Source organism: Lonchura striata, chromosome 5 (assembly GCF_046129695.1).
Source record: "Lonchura striata isolate bLonStr1 chromosome 5, bLonStr1.mat, whole genome shotgun sequence".
NCBI classification, from domain to species: Eukaryota; Metazoa; Chordata; class Aves; order Passeriformes; family Estrildidae; genus Lonchura; species Lonchura striata.
In genome coordinates, this window is record NC_134607.1 from 66,371,807 (window position 1) to 66,391,006 (window position 19,200).

At 44.8% G+C, this 19,200-nt stretch overlaps 1 protein-coding gene across 9 annotated transcripts in view; it reads left to right on the forward strand.

Moving 5' to 3' along the window:
* The window catches only part of FRMD4A (FERM domain containing 4A), a 356,772-nt gene that overhangs the window by 244,839 nt on the left and 92,733 nt on the right, over window positions 1-19,200 (forward strand). For all 9 annotated transcript variants that reach the window (XM_021531010.2, XM_077783672.1, XM_021531005.2 and 6 more), the window contains one exon: window positions 15,097-15,191. In XM_021531010.2, coding sequence (XP_021386685.1) covers window positions 15,097-15,191 — 95 coding nt within the window. The remainder of the gene's footprint in view (window positions 1-15,096; window positions 15,192-19,200) is intronic.

Genomic DNA, 19,200 nt, shown 5'->3' on the forward strand with positions numbered 1-19,200 from the left:
TCCATGGCATGCTCCCAATGCAAGGGATAAAAACTACCACACAGTTGTGGAAGGGTATGTGAAGGAAAGGAGAATTTTGACACTGGGGCACTTGTGCCCCTGGCAAGTCAAAGCTAATTCCCTACTACAAGTGAAACATCTCTCCTGCTTTATCACAGAGAATGACAAAACCTTTTCCCTGCCCAAATTCACCTTTCTCAGTTTTTCAGAAAGCACATTAAATGCAATTTATGAAGTGCAAATCTTTCTAAAACTGCAGCCCTTCAGCATTAGAAATTATAAACTCATTTATTCCTTGCCATAGAGCAAGTTTGGGGTTTGGTCACCTGGTAGGATATGAGGAGGGAGAGAGAGATGAGAGAGATCTGTCACACAGGCAGTGTGGCTGCTGGCCAGTCAGCAGAGATGCCTTCAGCTGCCAGAGGCCATCAAGACCTCCAGCATCATTTTCTGGAGGTGTTTGTGCTTCCAGCATCTGCCAGCAGCATGACTGATCTCCAGGCTGGCCCAGCTTATGACTTTCTCACTCAATGACATTTACTGGGAACAGGGTCTCTGATATCCTTGCCCACACTGTTACTGTGGGATCTGCTCCTGCCCATCTTCCACAACTGGTTTAATGAAATCAAGAAGAGATACAGTTGCCTAATCACTTCCATCTCACTTTGCAGTGAGGCTGTGGCTGGGTAAGACCCAGAAAGACATTTTCTGGGCATTGTCAAGGAAGCTCAGCCTGTGCCCATCAACTCACGGTGCTATGCCACTGCATGGTACACTTGGACATTTCCCCATCCACAGGCCAAGGATCACTCCTTTTCAAAAGCCAGGCTGCCTTTATTTGCTTTCTATCCCTTCTGCTTAGAAAAATTTCCTCAATTCTCCACAGTCTACAAGCTTCTCCTTTCATGGTTCATTACATTCATTGGCTAATTCTAGTATTGCCCCTGTATGTGGGTCATCACCCACATTTGTATGCACTTACATTTTCCAATTATTTCCTTAGTAGCTGTTTATCACTAACAGTTTCTACGCTGCCTGAATTCTCTCCTAACCATTCTGTCTCATTTCTTTATTCTTTCTTTGCAGAAAAAAAAAGGTTGGGGTTTTTGTTTGTTTGGCTTGTTTTTTTGGTGGTTTTTTTTGTTTGTTTGCTAGTGGGTTTTTTTTAATAAAAGACACTCACTATCTCATCCAGTCATTCATTTCACCCTCCTCCTTTATAATGGAACTGGTTTATTACCAGCACTTTTTTTTTACAAATATCAGGGGAAATAAGCCTTTCTTATTCTCCCAGTAATTCCTATGGTGAGCAAGTATTGTTTTGCTTTCTTTTCTTTTGAGTTGTGGCCAATAATCATTTTTCTGCTTGCCGCCTCCTATACTTATGGGGGTTGCACTGTGACATTGGTGAGCCTGTAGTCAGAAAATGAAGCCCAGCATACTTGTCCCCTTCCCATTCACCATCAGGGCTTGCCTACAAGGCATTAGAACAGAGCTGTGAGGAGGGGGGACTGCAAGGACCCATTTAGGCTCTTGACTGTCCTGATGTGCACCAGGTTGATCCATCTAGAAGTGGAGCCAGAACTTGCTTGTGCCCCTGGTTTGCCCATTGAGCCTTGATCTGCCCCTTGAAGCTTCTTCTCCCTGTCCTTCTGCTATTGACAAGGGCAAGTGCTGGATGTGGTGGCTGCTGTGACTGACAGAGGGGACCAGACCAGAGGATCCAGGCAGATTCCTTGCTGTGTCCCAAGGCATGCTGGACATGGGAAATTTTGCTTCTTAGGGACACACACTGAAGCTGAATTCATATATAAGCCCTGAATGTACAGACTCAATAGGAAAGACTGCACAGATGCTGAAGGCAGGGCAAAGTTCTGTGCTTCTGCAGATGAAAAGTTGTTGATTTTTTTCCATTTCCTCTGAAATAACCATGGGTCTATCACAAATCTAATCCTTGGTTATATCTTGCATCTTCTGCTGACTCAAGAAGCAAAGTCTCCTCTTGGGTGCTCAGCCAGAGTGGAGAGCCCCCCTGTCCTACAGGACAAGGTGTATCAGACCCTGCCCCATGGCCCAGCCAGGTCAGGGGCCAGTCCCCACTCTGGTGAACCTGGGGACCACACCCAGGCACAGGAAGCCAGAATACAAGCAAGAAGTGGGGTGGCACTGATTTCCTGTGCCTTGGGAGCTGGACCTACACAATGCATCACACTTTTACTTGACTTCAAGGTTCAAGCAGCTTCCTTAGCTATCCCCTGTCTCTCTTAGCCTGACCACTTGACACCCCATAACATCTGAGCTTTGCCATCAGGCAAGGAGCAATGTAACCAACATCTGGCAAGTGAAGTTCAGCCTCTCTCTCCTGACCTTCCCAGGGGAAGAACTGTCTGATGAGTAGAATTTTCATAGAGTGATTTACATTTGAGTATATTAAGCCAGAAGCTTCACAACATTGTGATATGTTCTTAATGTTGCACAGATAATTAAACTGATGAGAACATGCAGGAAGACCAATGTGCTTCAAATCCCAAGTTCCTTAGGGAAGGGAAATCCAACATTGCTGCATGTATGGAGAATCTACTCCAGTGCATTTGACTGCATCCCTGAGTACAGACAGAGAAGATGAATGCACAAAAGCCCATGTACCCACTATGCTTCTGCAGGCATTCACCTTCCCCAGTCTCAGCACATGAGGATGTAGATCTTGTTAAGTTTAATTCATTTCCCTGCACTCACAATTTGTGTGTGAAATAGAGCAGGATGACTTCATCCTATGCATGCAACCTAGCACTGTTATTTATTTACTTGATTTACTTTTAGTTTATTTTTTTACTTTATTTACATTAGGTTTGCTAATGGAGGGGTTTTTAAATAAATGATTTTAATTTGTTTAGAAAATGCACTATAAAAATAAGCATTCACTTAACTTACTAAATATTTTCAGCAATGAAGAAGTGACTTGGAGTGAGGATGGAAATAAACATCCTCATTCAGGAGAGATTTTTAAAAAGCAAACAGAACATAAGAATGCATCTAAGCTAGTATGTCTTGGGAAATTATTTTTCCTTTTCCACATGAGCAATAACAGATCAAGAGCATTTCCAAGCACCAATTTCTGTAGGCTGCATGAAGGGAGATGGACATTTCTACAGTTGATTTGAAACTGGATGAACTAGAGCGCTTCGGAGGTTTACAGTAGAAAAGATAAATGGATTGTGTGAGCTGTCCAATTTCATTATGTGCCCTAGCCAAACTCTTTCTTTAATGTTTGATAGAATTATGATCAAATATTTCAAAATAAAAATGCTGACCTCTATAGAAATTGTTGTTGACCTTGTCAAGGTAGGTTTAATGCTTTAAAAGAATACCAACAATGTCTCAGTGATATAAAACTTCAACAGACACTACCAAATCAAAAAATATATATAGAAGGCAGCTGGTTATTCACACTGCCCGAGTGCTTATCAAGCCCCATTGTCAGCTGAGTGTGAAATGGATTCCTGCCCAGAAAGCTGGCTCTGAAGCTCACTTCATGTTCAAAGTTTGATTTGCCACATGTGATAGTCAGATGATTCAAAACACAATTGATTTTCTTGCAGAAGTTCACTACCCTGTTTCAAAATTATACACATCTCCAGAAACCGAAAGGCAAATATTCATGAAGACCCAAAATACTTTAAGCCAAATATTTACGATACCGATTATCTGAATAAATTTGTCACATACTTTCTTAAAGTAGGCCACCTCACTTCCAACCCAGAGTGCAGCACAGAATATGCCATATCTGTGTCTTTTTTTCTTTGCATTAAGACATGGGTTTGAACCAAAGCCCTGCACACAAACCCTCTTAACTCCCCAGCATGTGCAATTAGCATCTTGAGCTGCTTCAGTTTCTGTTCATTTAGCATCAGTTGGAGAGCTCCATCTAATCTGGCCTCTGTATCCGTCACTGCTGCATGTTACGTACAAAGGAAGGTGAAAAATCTGAGCCCCCAGTTCTGTGGTAAAACCATCAGATATGTTCAGCCTCAGTAATATCATTGCTTGCTTAAATTCATTGCAGATAATGACAACAAAATCCATCTCTGTTGCAGGGGCATCTTCCACAGGTTAAATGCCTTTGTGTTGAAAAATGAGACTTTTCTGACTCTTTGCAAGGATGGGGGAAAGAAGAAAGGGTTGCCTGGTTGCCCGGGCTTCTTTGAGGCTGTGAGAGCATGATTTCCTTTGGCCTTTTTCAGGTAACTAGTGCTGCTATAGCCAGTGCTGCTAAACCATGGAGATCCAAGTGCCTAACATACCCAGTGCCAGTGACCTGGAGATCAGGTGGAGTGGGAGAAGCTGAAACCACCATAACCTTGAAAGTCATGGCTTGTTTTAAAGCACAAATGCTTCACTCCACTGCTTGTATGAAACTGATGGCCCTAAGCCAGTGCAAAGTCCTCCTGTGGGTGGGTATTTTCCTTCTGCTCTGCTGATCTATCATCCATATTCTTCTCATTTATACATACAAATCTCATAGATGCTTCATTAATGAGGAGATGGGAAGCTACCAAAGAGATCACTAATAGGTTCAAGACATTGAGGGTGATTTAAAGGGCTAGTGAATCTCATCATCATAGATGGGAATGGCTTTTCTTCTGCTCTAAAGGAACTGAATTTGCTTGAAAGTTGCTTGTTTGGGTCCTCATAAGTCAGTACCTTTTCTTTGCACCAGTCCTTCTGAGTTAGTGCCTCATAAGTTTGCTCTAAATTCCCTGAAAGTTAAAAAAAATCAATCAAACCTGTCAAATTTGGGATGTATTTTCATTAAAACTGTATTAACACACAGCATGCAGCTCCTGATGTTACTATAAAACCTCTCATGGAATTAAAAGTAGCCTCATGAAAACACAGTGTTTGCTGGAGTAAGCACACGGTGAAGCAAGCAGCCAGCCAAGCTTGTCTTCAGGAGTGTCTTGTAAAGGTCAAACCAGATTTGATGTTGTGTTAGGATTTGGGGGAGACCCAAAGGAAGATAAAAGACGGAGGATCTGTTTTTTCCAATAACCCAAAAACAAATCTAGAAAGTTTAAATAAAGAATAATAAAAGTTGCATGTGCAAATTGACTTTGGGCAGCTTTTTAACTTGCTTCAGTGATGTTTTCATGGCTGATTAGATAGATGAGCTGGCAGCAGCTTTGGCAGTGCTACAAAAAACATTTTTACATCAGTCAGCATAAGGAATTCCACACTTCCCATCAAATCCCTCTGAAAAAGAATTCTGCTTTCCCTTCCAATCCAGTTTTGCTTCTGTGGTTGGCCAGATCTTCTCACTCAGTTCATGCTCCTGGCCACAGTTCAGTCAGAAAGAACTCAAGGGAGAATTGAGTCCTCACACGAGGTTATCCTGTGTGATTTTTCTCATCCTCAGAAAAATATCCCAGGGGGATATGTGAGGATTTTGACCACTTTCCTGTAGAAATGCTGTGCAGAAAGGACTGCTTGTGCTCCTTGTAATTCAGGTCTATGGACAAAAAAAAATGTGATCAGAGCCAGGGCCAGCCCCAAACCTGGGGTTTTCCTTCTGCCATCCTCAGCACATCAGCCAGGCTCTGTCTTTATATGGGGAATTAGCTGTTCCCAGTGGAGACAGAGAAGGGATGGAGTGGGCAGAGGGCTGAGGGAGGGAAGAGAGAAGTGCTGAGGCTTTTGTTGTGGATGAGAGAAAGATCTGAGCATGAAGCAGATTTCCTGTCCCAGTACCAGCTGCAGCTGGCTGGCCTCTTTGGATGCAGTCACCTGAAAACTCTGCTGGAGCTGTAGGATCATACAGATGGCAACAGAGAGGAATGGGGTCACTGGGCATTGACACAGACCCCTTCTGAATGAGGGAAGAGTGCAGCTGCCTCTGCATCAGGCAAGAAAGGGAGGAGTGATTCTAGAGACCCAAAAGTGTATTTTTCATCCAACCAACTGCTTCTCATTTTGGTTTTGACATGAATTTGCCATGCAGATGTGGCCAGCTCATGATTTTTGCTTTCTGTGACTGCAAAATTATTTAAGCAGATTCCCATTGCTGATATATAGGGGAATTAGAGAGTATCAGCAATGCCTTCTGACTAAGAGATGGAGTGTCAGGTATCAGCTGAACCCAGAAATGCAGCTATCTCTGGATATTTCTGAGGCAACTTGTCAGTAGGGTGTTTCTAATCCTTTTACCAAAGAGATTTTTTTTTAGAAAACTTGGGGAATTTTTTTTGTCTATTTCTCTCTGACCCTAATAAATCTTAATTCCCACAACTTGCGGGTGTTGACTTTCCAAGAAAAAAAGTCAATGGCATTCTGACACCACCCTCCACATTCCCGAGGTGGCTGCTGGAGGCAAGTTGTCTCATTTGTTTATGTAAATGAAGAAAAGAGATTTTTAGAGCCAACCTCTAACTGTGGGAAGGAGGTGCTGCCTGTGCCGGCACGAGCAATGCTCCTGCTGCAAGTCCCCAACACTGACGGAGTTCAGCTGTTCCCTGATAAAAAATAAGGCTCTCCCTCTCCAGGCATTTTGCATTTCAATGAATAATTTTTCACCCAACTACATCCCAGCCTGCTTTGATTATGTGCACTCCATAAATTGACATAATAACGTGGAGTTGAGGAATAGAAGATCTATCCTCTATTCCCCATAAGGGGAATTGCAGCCCCTAAAGCCCCAAGCCTTTAGCCTGAGCAGTTTTGTACAATATTATTACCCTGCATTCAGATGACATAATTACCAAAAGAGCCATTACTGGATATTTATACAATATTATATGGAGTGACTTATATGGTTTTTTCTTTTCTTGGAAATGCGTGAAAGGGGTTAAACAAGATGATGATAGAGCTGTTGGCAGACCCAGTTTGACAAGAGGAGAATTGCAAGTGAGGGACAGTTCAGTGGCCCCTGGATGAAAGAATTACATGTTCTGTGTACGAGGAAGCAGGGGAGGGATGGAGTTACAGTCCATAAGGCTGCTGCCAGTGAGTATCAATGCCCTGAGGAACAGAGTCAGAACACACAGGGTCAGTATGGGCTTCTTTACTGCCCTAACCTCCCCTCCGTGCTGTTGGACCATAGGGCTGTGGCTGGTTTTAGCAGATGATCTAATTCATGGGGAGGACCTGGAGTTTGCTTCATTAGCAAATGCTAATAGTCGGTGGAGGGGAAGAACTGTGTGTGAAGCAGCATTTGGCACTTTCATTTCCTCCTGATTACACTGCCCAAGGCTGGAGCAGACCCAAGAAGCAGCGCTGTTCCCTGCCTGGTGGGACCGCGCTGGGCACAGCCACGGGAGGAATTGCTCTGCATTCATGCAAACCTCTCCTTTTCCACCTCACCTCTCCTGCTGATGGACTTGGCCTCACTGCACCCATTCCTCAGCCTACACTGCAACTCAAGCCACCAAAAATGTGTTTTTCAAACATTCAACCTTTGAATTTTGAGCAAAATTTGACCAAATCAACAGGACTTGAGAGGCTGGTTTGAACTAAATATGCTTCACTGTCCATCCTGCAGAAACCAAACCTGCTCACTGCTAAATACCAGTGGCTTGAGTCCTGGAGCCTGTGCCTGGTCACAGCTGGGTTATAAAATCAGTGCTGAGCATTGCAGCACTTGGCTTAGCAGTGTCTCATCTCTGCATTCTTGTGCTATATTGCACTGTAAGTCCCTCCAGCAAGGAGACAGTGGATGGTAGCAGTGTTTTTACCCTTAATGACTGAAGCATTGTTTGGTGTGAGTTAGGTACCTGGTTCCCACAGCTCAGCATGTGTCTGTGCTGGATAGATTTGGGAGGCACGTGTCTGTCCATATGTTGGAAGTGTACGTTACCCAGAAACCTTCTGCTGCAGAGAATTAGGGAGAAGCTATGACATGGGGGAGGGGAACAGTTTGTTTGACAGTTAATAAAACAATGAAATATACTTTGTGTGTGCCTGAGTTTCTAGGGACATACCAGCAGCTGCTAATACCGTGTCATCTGTTTTTTATTCATGGCACTGCTGGACTGTGGATAGATAATCTCTCTCTATAACTCACTCATTTCTAAGCTTAATGGGAAGCTGTCATAGAGAAACATGCTTCTCTGCCAAAAGTGGGCAGTCTGTCTTTCCATTGGGGGAACACATGATTCCAGAGTTCCTTGCTCTGCTCAAATCCCAGTAATGTTGTCTTTTAATTATATTGAGTATTTAATACTGGAATGCTTGTGTTTCTGCTGTATTTTCCACAATGACTGGCAGAAACATCCCATTCTGCCTCTGTCAGGTAGAGAGGACCTCAATCCCTCTGATGGGATCCTCCCCATCCCTCCATCCCATCTGGTCGTCCTCGTGACCATTCTCTGGACCCACTCCAACAGGTCCATGTTTTTGCTGTACTAAGGGCTTCATAACTGGATGCAGCACTCCAGTGGGATCTCACCAGAACAGAGTAGGGGGGAACATTTGCCTCCCTCGACCTGCTGGCCATGTTTCTTGTGCTGTAGCTCAGGACACATTTGGCTTTCTGGGCTGCAAGTGCAGAATCATGCCCAGATTTTCATCCACCAGTACTCCAGTGTCCCTGTCCACAAAGCTGCTTTCAATCTCTTCATTGCCCAGCCTGTCTCTGGGGAATACCAGACACCAGGGGTTTCCCTGACCCTGTGTGTTGCACTTGACCCTGTTGAACCTCATGAAGTTCCCATGGACCCCCTTCTCAAGCTTGTACATGTCCCTTTGTTTGGCATCCCTTCCCGACAGCTTGGTGTCAAGCTTCTCACAGTCAATAAGAGATTAATCTCCCCAGAAGCCCTCTGCCTCCTCCTCCCATCCTGTGGCTAGCCCATACCCATAACATGTCAGTATTATCACTAAACCTGTGTGACAGTGACTGTGGCTGGTGTTAGGAGGCACCAAAATAGGATTTTCATGTCACGTGGAGCAGCAGAGTCTTGCTTTGCATCACCTGTATCTCACATCCTCATTTTCTGCTTTTCAGCACTGAGGAGGTGTCCCATGAGCAGACCCCAGCCTGCCCCCCCAGTGGGTACAGCAGCCCATATTAATGAGCTCATGCTAATATGAACTCGTCCAATAAATACACCAAAGAACCATGAAACTCTGGGATTTTGACATTGAAGCAGTTTGAAACATCATTCCTCATGCAGCTTCCCTTTTCCAAGGAGCTCTCAGGCTTGTCCTTCCCCTCCCTACTTGCCTTCAGTGCTCTCTGTGCTCTGCTTGTTGTTCAGGGAAGTTACCATCGTGTCTAATTGGGAAGAGACACCTGTAGAGTGCCTCTGTGCAGAGATAACTGGAGTGCATGGAAGAGAGACTCATCCCCTGTGGTTAATTTGCCAGTGCTCAGTTCTCCTTTAAATGGAGGCAAGGAGATACAGACAGAGCTGGGACATGGTGTGCACTGAAGTCTTCTTGGTGTAGTTTTTGCTATCACAGGCTGTGCCTATAGTCTGGGGTGTGGAGTGGGCTCTTTAAGCAATGGGGAATTGCAGGGAGACATCCCTTGGAGTGTCAGCCAAGTGTGATCCCATACAGACCTTCTTGCATTGCCTTTGGTGCTTTTTCATCATCTTTCTTCATGGCAAGTTCAAGTCACAGAGCTGCTACTAAGGCTTAGCCCTTTCCCTCCTGACACCACTAATAAAATTCTCCCTTTCCTCTAAGTCATTATTTGAACAAACTTCAGCTGTTTTGGAGGGCAAGGAGGGAATGAGTTCACTGCTTCAAGCCTGCAGGGTTGTAAAGAGCCCCAGCCATGTGCTCACTGTGCTCCTCACTGCTGAGGCTTTGTGGATGCATGGCATTATCATTTCAGACAAACCTCTCCAGCGTAGCCAGGGAGCAGGGAAGGATGTTTGGGTCATTCTACTAATAAGGAGGCAGCCCCTAATGAGTCCATCTCTGCTCCCCTGCCTCTCCAAGAGGAAAGGAAGAAGGCTCAGAGTGCTCTGAAGTCAGGCTTGACTTCACAGCAGAGCTGTCTGCTCTGCAGAGTATCAAGAACCCCTTGGACAAAGTTTGGTGCCATCATACCTGACAGGTGGATCCTGACATATAGAAAATGTCATGTTTGCAAGTCCAGGAAGTCCAGGCTGCAAAATGTAACTTGTTCCAAGCTGAAGTAGGATTTGGGGAGTACAACTATGGATCCAGAGCCAGGAAAGCACTCAGGTTACTGCCATGCGGAGAAGCCTCAGGGCAAGGTTTGGATAATAAATGACACATGTCTGTAGCAGAGACTGGGATACACAGGAGTGTAGGTCCCTCAGCCTTTCCTCCTGGCAGAAGTAAGAACTTACCAGGAACAGGATCTTCTTCCCCAAGGCCACAGCTCCAGTGTGCTGGGACCACAACTGGGTCCCTGCTGATTTCTCTAGCAACAATAGCAATTGATTTACAGAACACTGTTCTTTACATGCCTTTCTGCAAAGAGGGTCCTGAAGCAGCAGGGAGTAGCAGGGGATTCCCTGGCTGTATAATGCTGCTCTGACAACCTACCCCACCAGCAAAGCATGGTCAGCCCTTGCTGGTCCAGATGAAGGATTTCTCCTGGTGTTCCCCATCCCAAGTTAAGGCCAGCCAGCTGCAGCTATGACAGCCCCCCAGGCTGCTTTTTGTGATACATGTTACATGGAGGGTGCCAGGAAGGTGTAGGTAGGAAGGGGGTGAGGAGCAGCAGATGCAGAGGGGTCTCTCCATGCTTGCTTGGGCAGCTCCCAGGGCAATACAGTCCAGCTCTGTAGCTCTGCATCATTGAGGACATGGTTCAGCTTCTACTTGGAATACCACCTGTTACCCTGATCTATTTCTGTGGGATGCACAGGGTGCATCTTGCTGACCATCCAGTTATATTGAATCCAGAAAGTCCCAGGCCCACTTTCTATTGATTTCCCTACTCTCACAGACCAGTCCCCATCTCCTTCAATGTGTATGTGATGGAAGTTTTATTAATGCAAAATTTTCCCTCTGGAAAATGAAGTCCAGAAATTAATAATGAATTAAAACAACTTGCCACAGGCATTGCTAATGAGCTCTTTGTCTGCACAGCTCACATGAAAGGAGGTCATTGCTCAGCCGTTCCCATCGCGGATGGCAAGAAGATTAACTGCTAACATCCAGCCTGGGGTGTCTCCTGAGACAGCAGGACAGGCTGCAGCTCAGCTTCTGCATGGCTGCCTTGTCCTGCCTTATCCCTGCTGTGCAGGTTTGTCTCAAAGAGTCTTTACTACCTGGAGAAGGCACCTTCCTTCCCTCCAAACACTCAGGTTGCCTGTCTGTGTTGGGAGGACATCCGAGTCGTTCCACTGGAAAGGACAATAACCTTGCAGAGCTTAAGGGGAGATCGGAAAGTAATCTTGGAGGGGACTAGTGGGGCTTAACTTCACTGCCATAAGCCTCTTCAGGGACTCTGGCCCAGAAACTAACCTGGCACCACTCCAGTGCTGGGCCTGCATCTATTGTTCTTTTCCCTTATCTTGCAAGGCAAAGGGTTATCCTGCCTTATCTGCTACCACAGGCTTTGGAAGAGGCCCCGCTGCAGAGGGTACTGGAAATCGTGCCCCTGCTGAGCCTCAGGGGGCTGTGCTCAGAGAGGAGCATCCCCTTCTGGGCAGTAGACATGGGAAAGCTGTCACACCATGCTGACCACCTCTCCTTGGCTTTTTCAGCCTGGTCTCACTCAGCAGAAATAAGGAAGCAGCATGTTGCATTTACCCATCCTGGGGTGGGTGGGTGAAAGCAGGTGGTTATGGGTGCTGCTCCTCACTTGATAGGTGGATGCATCAGTGCATGGGGCAAGGGAAGTTGAGCATCATTTGTCTATAATGTGATGTTCTCTATGACTGAAGAGCAGAAGGAACTTTCTCCATTGTCCAGCATCCCTTGTGGCAGTGTTGTCTGCCTGCAGCAGAGGGACCCATACCTTCTCCATGTCCACAGGCAGCCACTTACAGATCAACTATTCATTGCTCCATTCTGCTTTCCTGCAAAAGCTCAACCTATAACTTCCATGTGCTTAACCCAGGCTTGGGAAAACTGCTGTGTTTGAGGTGTGATGTTTCACCACCCATTCCCACCCCTGCTCTCTCAGGTGGGGCACCCAGCCAGTCTAACTGATGGCTTATTCCCTTGCTTGGCAGCACAATTGCTTGTTTGTCAAATAACTGAGTCACACAGAGCACTGGGCACCAGGCAGTGACAGCCACACAGCTCCCAGCCTGTAATACATTCCAGCATGGAGATGCCTGGATTCACCTCCACCAACAGTTCCCACCATGGCCTTGGCCATGGAGGAGTCAGTCCTGCCATGCATTCCCACCCCTCCTCTAGTGGTAGCCCTGGGCTGGGAAGAAATCCCTTTCTGGTGCAGAGAGAATTTGAGCTACCCAGAAGAGAAAGGAGCAAGGACCCTTGGGCAAGGGCAGGGGAAAAGCAAGGCTTCAAACTGTACATTGACAGCAGGAAACAAACCCCTCTTTCTCTCTCTCCTTTAAAAGTTTGTGCTTGTTTGTCTGTTGTTAAGCAGAAAACTCAGACAATGCCCCCAGTAACTACCTGCACTGAACCCTTAAATCTCTGAATTCACCTGGCAGTCTTGCCATCCTCTTCGTCACAATATTTGTGTATACCATAAGTCAAACTGTAGCTTGTCCTTAAAATGCTCTGACAAAGAGAGATTCATCTTGAAGGAGGCAGGGATGCTGCAAATGTCCATCCCATCCAGCACAATACCAGGAGGGAAGGAGCTGAGGATCTCCCAGTGAGACTGGTGTAGCTGGTATGCTCTTTGCTTGGGTCTTTGACTGGGCTCAAGGGGACAAGGGACTTGACCATGGTCCCATGCCTGCTCCATTCATCTCTAAGCACTATTTGGGAGCTTGTTCAGGAGTGAAGGTCAATGCAATCAGCAGCGTTGTCATAGCAGAGCCTCCAATGGTTGTGCCTGAGAAGTTTGACTTGGGAATTAAAATGAAGCTGGTTGCATCCTACCTATTTGTTATCTGCCAGGCTGTTCCTCCTACACATCAACTTCTCTCATATGCATTCAGAGGCTGCATTAAGCCAGGGCTGCATTTAGGCAAAACCTGTAAAAGAAAGACAAGAGAAGAAGATCTCTGTTCTTGAGCCCTCGGCCCCAGGAGAAAATGGGGGGGACTGTGGTCCCAAACAATGAAAAACTGAACTGTTGTTTTCTCCCCTCTTGGCAGGGCATCCTTGAAAGGAAAATTCCTAAGAGCAATCTGTCCATCCATGCATTGTGGTAAGAGCACTGTACATAGAAAGGAGAAGGGTCACCATGACAAACTTTTTCTCCGGGCGGTGCCATGTGTGACATGGAAACACAGGATGTGGAGCTGTGTTTCTTAGGGGGTCTGTGGCACAGGAGAGACTCCTGTTCCCTCAATGGACTGAGTATCGGTTGTTTGGAGGGTGAAAGCCTGATTAGGGTCCAGATTGTGTCTCGCTGTAGTTTGTTAGAGTTGGGTGGTTAGTGGAGGAATGTTTTGCAAGGTTTTCATTTGATCTTTGTGTAGTTTTTTTTTTCCCTTCTTTAGTTTTCTCTTTTCTTTAGTAGTAGTAGTTTAATAAAGTTTTTTTCTGTTATTAAGCTTAAGCCTGCTTCGCTCTGTTCTAAATTCCACTTCACAGCATTCAAGGGAGGGATCACATTTTCATAGGGGCTCTGGCATTGTGCCAGTGTCAAACCATAACAACAGATAATTGCTTCTTTCTTTGCTGGCATGACCTAGAAACCCTTACACATTGGATGTCCCCATAGGGTGGGTAGAAGATGCTGTAATGCTCATATGAATGCCAGGGAAATATACAGAGAAGGAAATTTGTCCCAGATGTGTCAGATACTGTGGAGGTGCTGAATTTAGGGGCATTTTCAGAGAGTCTGAGTCTTATGAATCTTTTTGAAAATTAGGCACAAATCAGAGGGTTTTTTCCACTCTAGCTGTGTTTATGTTTATAGGACAGAGCAGTTGATGAGGACAGCAGAGCTCTGACGCCCCTGCCACCCATTTTCTGCACAACATTATAATTTCAACTCCATTTAACAACAGGTTCAAGTCTGGGGTAACTGACTCAGCTGCTTGGCAGACTCATTGGGGCAGTCAAGCCTGCAGACAGTTTTATTTTCACTGAGATTTGCAGCACACAGATTTGTAGACCAAATCCTTATAAGTGGTCACCAGGGAATATTGTTGGGATCTCCAACCCCAGCTGTGCCAGTGCTGCTGCAACAATTGCAGCTCTGGCATCTAGGGCCATTACAAGGCTGCAGTTACCTGGATCCTTTGTACCCCTGTTTCCTACAAGAGGCAGGACAAGAGCTGTGCTATTGCCAAGGCTTCAGAAATCTGGTTGGAAGAACCAGAGACCAGAAGAGCAGACGAAAATTCATCATAGAAGCAGAACACATTAGAGTTAAAAGACAAATAAGGTTCTGCAGAAAAGGTAGTGATAAACCATCCTCTCTTTCTGCGAGCTTGGCTTTTATTGTCTTACAAAGAGTATTTTGAAAGTGTGTGCTACTTTCCTGTCTTTCATTCTAAGTGCCTAAATTTGAGGATGTATCCTTATCTCTATATGACAAGCAATAGTGAATGGAAAACTATTTTGTTCTGTCATTTACTTCTTATTTGGTCCCAACACATCCTATCTTTTGGCACTATGTATTTTCTTAGTGTTATCTATGCTGTGTGTGAGAGAGTGGTGTCTGAATTGTGTTTGCAAAGGCCCTTGATAAAAAGCTTTAACAAGTAAAATTATCAGAGAGGCAGGAGTGGGCTGGTCCTGGTAGATCCGAGCACTGGCGGGCAGCAAATCATCTGTCTGCAGAGACATTAAGTGCTGAATAGGTCAGAATTGCAAGGTTTTTAGTATTTACCTAGGAGGGAAACTACTGCTCATTTCAAGGAGCTAATGTTCCTTGCAGATTTAGCTTGAACACCAGAGGGAACATAAAAGCAACAGCTGTGGAGTGGTTTCAAGGATAGTGTTTTCCTCCTCAAGCACAGTACAGTTCTATCCAATTCTCCTCATTAATCACTTTCTTTCATTTTTGTTTTTCAGCCAAAGCTTTTGGCCAAGGAGCTGCTTGACTTGGTGGCATCTCATTTCAACCTGAAGGAGAAGGAGTACTTTGGAATTGCATTCACAGATGAAACGTAAGTGTGAGAAATCAATGACTTAAGAGGAAACTCTTGGTTACAGAAAATCTTGGTGTAGAAATACTGTGTACACCAACATCCTAGACCAAGGTGTAGAGAAGCATGGACCAAATTACCACAAAATTTGAGGTGTTGTCTCAGGACAGACCATATCTACCCCCAGATTAAATTACAATAAAATTTGCACCAGAGAAACACTAAAGGTCTGCCAAAGGCTATGATTAGTCCCAGACTGTGACCTCTCAGTGCTACTGCACACCCTGTTACATTTTTCCAGCTGTTTTCTCTCAGGAGTTACACCATCCTTGGCATAAGGACTGTGTCTTGTATGGACACCCACCTTGGTTTGCAATAGGTTTTTTCTTTGTATGTTAATCAGGAAGAGGCTTCCCACACCTATATAATTTTAAAAAACCAAGATTTTCAAGCCAACACTGTGTCCCCAGAACAGCTGAGTCAGGGGTATTGCTGTCACGAGCCAGTTCCGCTCTCCTGCTGAAGTGGCAGGGAAATGTAAATTATCTGCTGGAATAATGAGTCAGGATCGGGTAATCAGAGGCTGCTGGATAATTGCACAAACATATCCGCATTCATCTCGGCAGCAATCACCCCTCTAAAGTCAATTCCTTTGGCAAGCACCTGCTTTGGACAGCCTGAGGCCATCTCAGGACACAGCTCCAAGGATGGAGGAATGCTCAGCAACAGGCATGTGCAGAAGCAGGACCCGAATCAGATGAGATCCCAGAATCCATCCCAGCTCACTGACATGAGTAGCGGAGTCCTGCAGATCTCCAACCCAACACAAATTAATGAGACTAATCCTCCAAGGAGAAACAGTAGGAGGCACTTGCCTTTTACAAATCAAGAGGAGGAAATTGCTCCTACCACTGTGTTTATTCTTGGAGAGAGCAAGTTACTCAGTGGGTGCTGCCTGAGAGGCACAGGAAAGCCATGCAGGGAAGCCACAGTACACTAGGAGACAAAAATGTTCCCTTAACAGTCCCAAGAGCACAGGTGAGAAACAAAGCACATCTCAAACTGTAACCAGAGAGCAGCAGAGCAAGTCCCAGCTCTCAGTTCAGCTGGGTGGACACAGGGCTCCCCTGAGAGAGCAAGGGAAGAAAAGTATTTCCTCTTCAGTTGTAAAATGCTTTGAAGAGAGTTGGCACAACCAGTAATTGTTTTATTTGACTGAACACTGCCAAAGAATATACTTGGGGCCTTGGGCAGAGTCTTGGAAATAGATGTCCCAAGCCAGATTCCAAAAATAAACTGGACTGTCATACCACAGCTCTTAACCTGCAACATGAAATGGAAGTTTGAAAAATTGCCTTTCTTAAAAAAATACTGAAACCCGTCTCTTAATGTCTGTTTGCAGGACACATAACCCAAACCTTTACCTGATACAGATCAGGAATGTAAAAAGAAACAGTTTAATTCTGTGACACAGACCCTCAGGACTTCTTCACTCTCCACTGAGTTTCCATGTGCTTTACTTGAAGGGGACTCATAACTAGCTGAAACAGAATAAACCTGGTTCATAAATGTAGTCTAAGGTTGGCTAAATGGCGAGTTTAGAAAGAAGAAAAGCCACTAAAGTATTAAATCAATTCTTCTATTTAAGAGTAAAAGCTCTATGAGAGTAATTTATTTAGAAATTATTTAGACTGGGGATTTCCATTCATTACTTGTGCTCTATCATGACAACCTTAGAAGAAAATCAATAGGAACAACCTTTGCGTTGGCAACTTAATAGTTTCTTGTGATAATATGGGGTCATTACTGCATTCAGCGTGACTAAAATTAGATTGTCAGACTATTAGGGAGGGGAGAATAACGCCTCCTATTTTAGTGACACAGGAACGTTTTATAGTGTGAGCTGCAGGAGAGCACAGGTCAAAAGGGTGTCCCTGTACAGCATCAGGAGCCAAGCTTCACAGGGAGCCAGAAGAGCAATATCCTGCTTGATTAAAAGTGAAAAGGGATGAAGGAACAGCTTAGGTTTTAGTTCAGCTGGTTATGAATCTCCACTAACCACCCTTTCCCTTCAGATCAGCTCCTCCAGCATTCACTGAGAGCAAGTGGCCAGGATTAACCTTTTGTTCACTGCAGATTTCCCATCTGGGCCATGGGCAGAGTTTCCACATCCCTCACTTGTCCTTAGATCTGAGTCACCTGCTCCATTGAGAGCTACCAATTTTTGCATCCCACAGCTCCCCACAGTGCAGGGTAGCACCCTTCCCTGGAATACCCTCTCATCCCTAGGAACTGTGAGGAAGCTTATTTTCACCCTCCAGCCATGTGGCAGAGCCAGGTGTCCCACATCCTGGTTGAACAGCTGGTCCAACAGAGGGTGCAGCTCTCAGAATAATGTCCTGCTCTGGCAGGACATTATCTGCTCTTTTATCACCAAGTCCACAGTGTTGCAAAATTTGTATAGTTAAACTCTTATGGCCCCATGAGCTTCTCAGATTCTTCAAAAGTAATTGAGAAAATCTGTGACCTTAAAGCGTTTTTTTGTTTCTGTTGCAGTTGATGGAAATATAAATAGTTTATATGAGTTACATTATGTGAATTGGTGTTTCTCAATGTCCATTAAATTCAGAATTGATCTGACACTGAAAGGGTGTGAGTTGGTTTATTGGTCCAAACACCTTTATAGCACAAATCAATGTGGATCCACTTTTCAGAAAACTGGACACTAAGCAGTAAAACTGTATAAACAGAACCACCTGGAGGCAAAGTACTCATTGATGTGCCACTCTTTACTTATAAAAGAAAACTGAGCTACAGCACACAATCAACAAAATGGACCCTGGGCACCAAAATCCATACTCAGTCTGTATCCTAAATGGACCCAGGTTTTTTCCCTTAAAGTGATGATGTGGTTGTTATTGACTCACTAGTTTAACTACCAACATGAGTACAACCAACAGAGTAAAATTATCTGGCTTCTAGTATTCAACCTCCCTATAGGTCCCCCAAAACTGTTTGCAGCATTATTTCTGAATACACTGATAGAAATATCTGAATGAATAAATCGATGGTGATAATGAAACAAAAGCTACTTTGTGTCTCTAAATTGAACTGTGAAGGAAATCCAGCTAGATGTGGGCATGTATGAATGGGATCCCAGTGCAAGCTGCCTAAATTGGTCCATGAAAACTGTCAGGTTTACTACATGCCTAGGGTTATATGCCCATACTTTTCCCTGTCTTACATGGGATTGTGCTCCATGAATAGTTCTGCTGTCAACAGGAAGACAGATTCCAGAGCAAGCATTCTGTGGTGCAATGGCATGGGAGTTTGGCTCCCTGATAGTCCACATTCACAGGCAGATACCAGGGACTGCTCACTGCTGCTGTTCTCTACGTGCCACACATGCACTCTTGAAAACAAGGAGTTAGGTGACAATCTCCAGTGCAGAAGCTCCCAGCGATGAAAGATTGTAAGTAGTAATTGAGTACAGTGAGCAGGTAGCTCCTGGCAGGGATTTAAGTGACCTTCCTCCTCTGAAGGAGCTTTGGATTTAAGCTCCATGCAGATGAGACTAATGAAACTCTTCAACCTAAAAACTCAGTGGTAATTAAATGTGTTATCCAGTGTGGAAGATCAGACAATCCAGTACTCAGAACTGTGTACGTGAACAACATAAATGTGGAACTGGTATACATATGTATATATATGATTATACCAACCAGTTTCTCCTGTTAAAATGCAACGAGAATGAAAAGAGCAAGTCTTTTCAAAATAAGAAATACCTTGAAGTGATTTTTTGTTCTGAGCACCATGGCTTCTCAACCCTTCCTTGTGCACGTTCGGCAAACCCAGACATTGCTGTTGAATAAACACAGAGGTAGACAGTAAGTCCATTGTCAACAGCTCGCCCTCAGTGGGATCTGGTGTGTAACACCATCAGCTGCTGGTGGCTGCTGTGTTGGTGATACAAATTCAACTGGACAGGTTCAGCATAGGATGTCAGGTTTAGTATGGCTTTTCCTTGCTC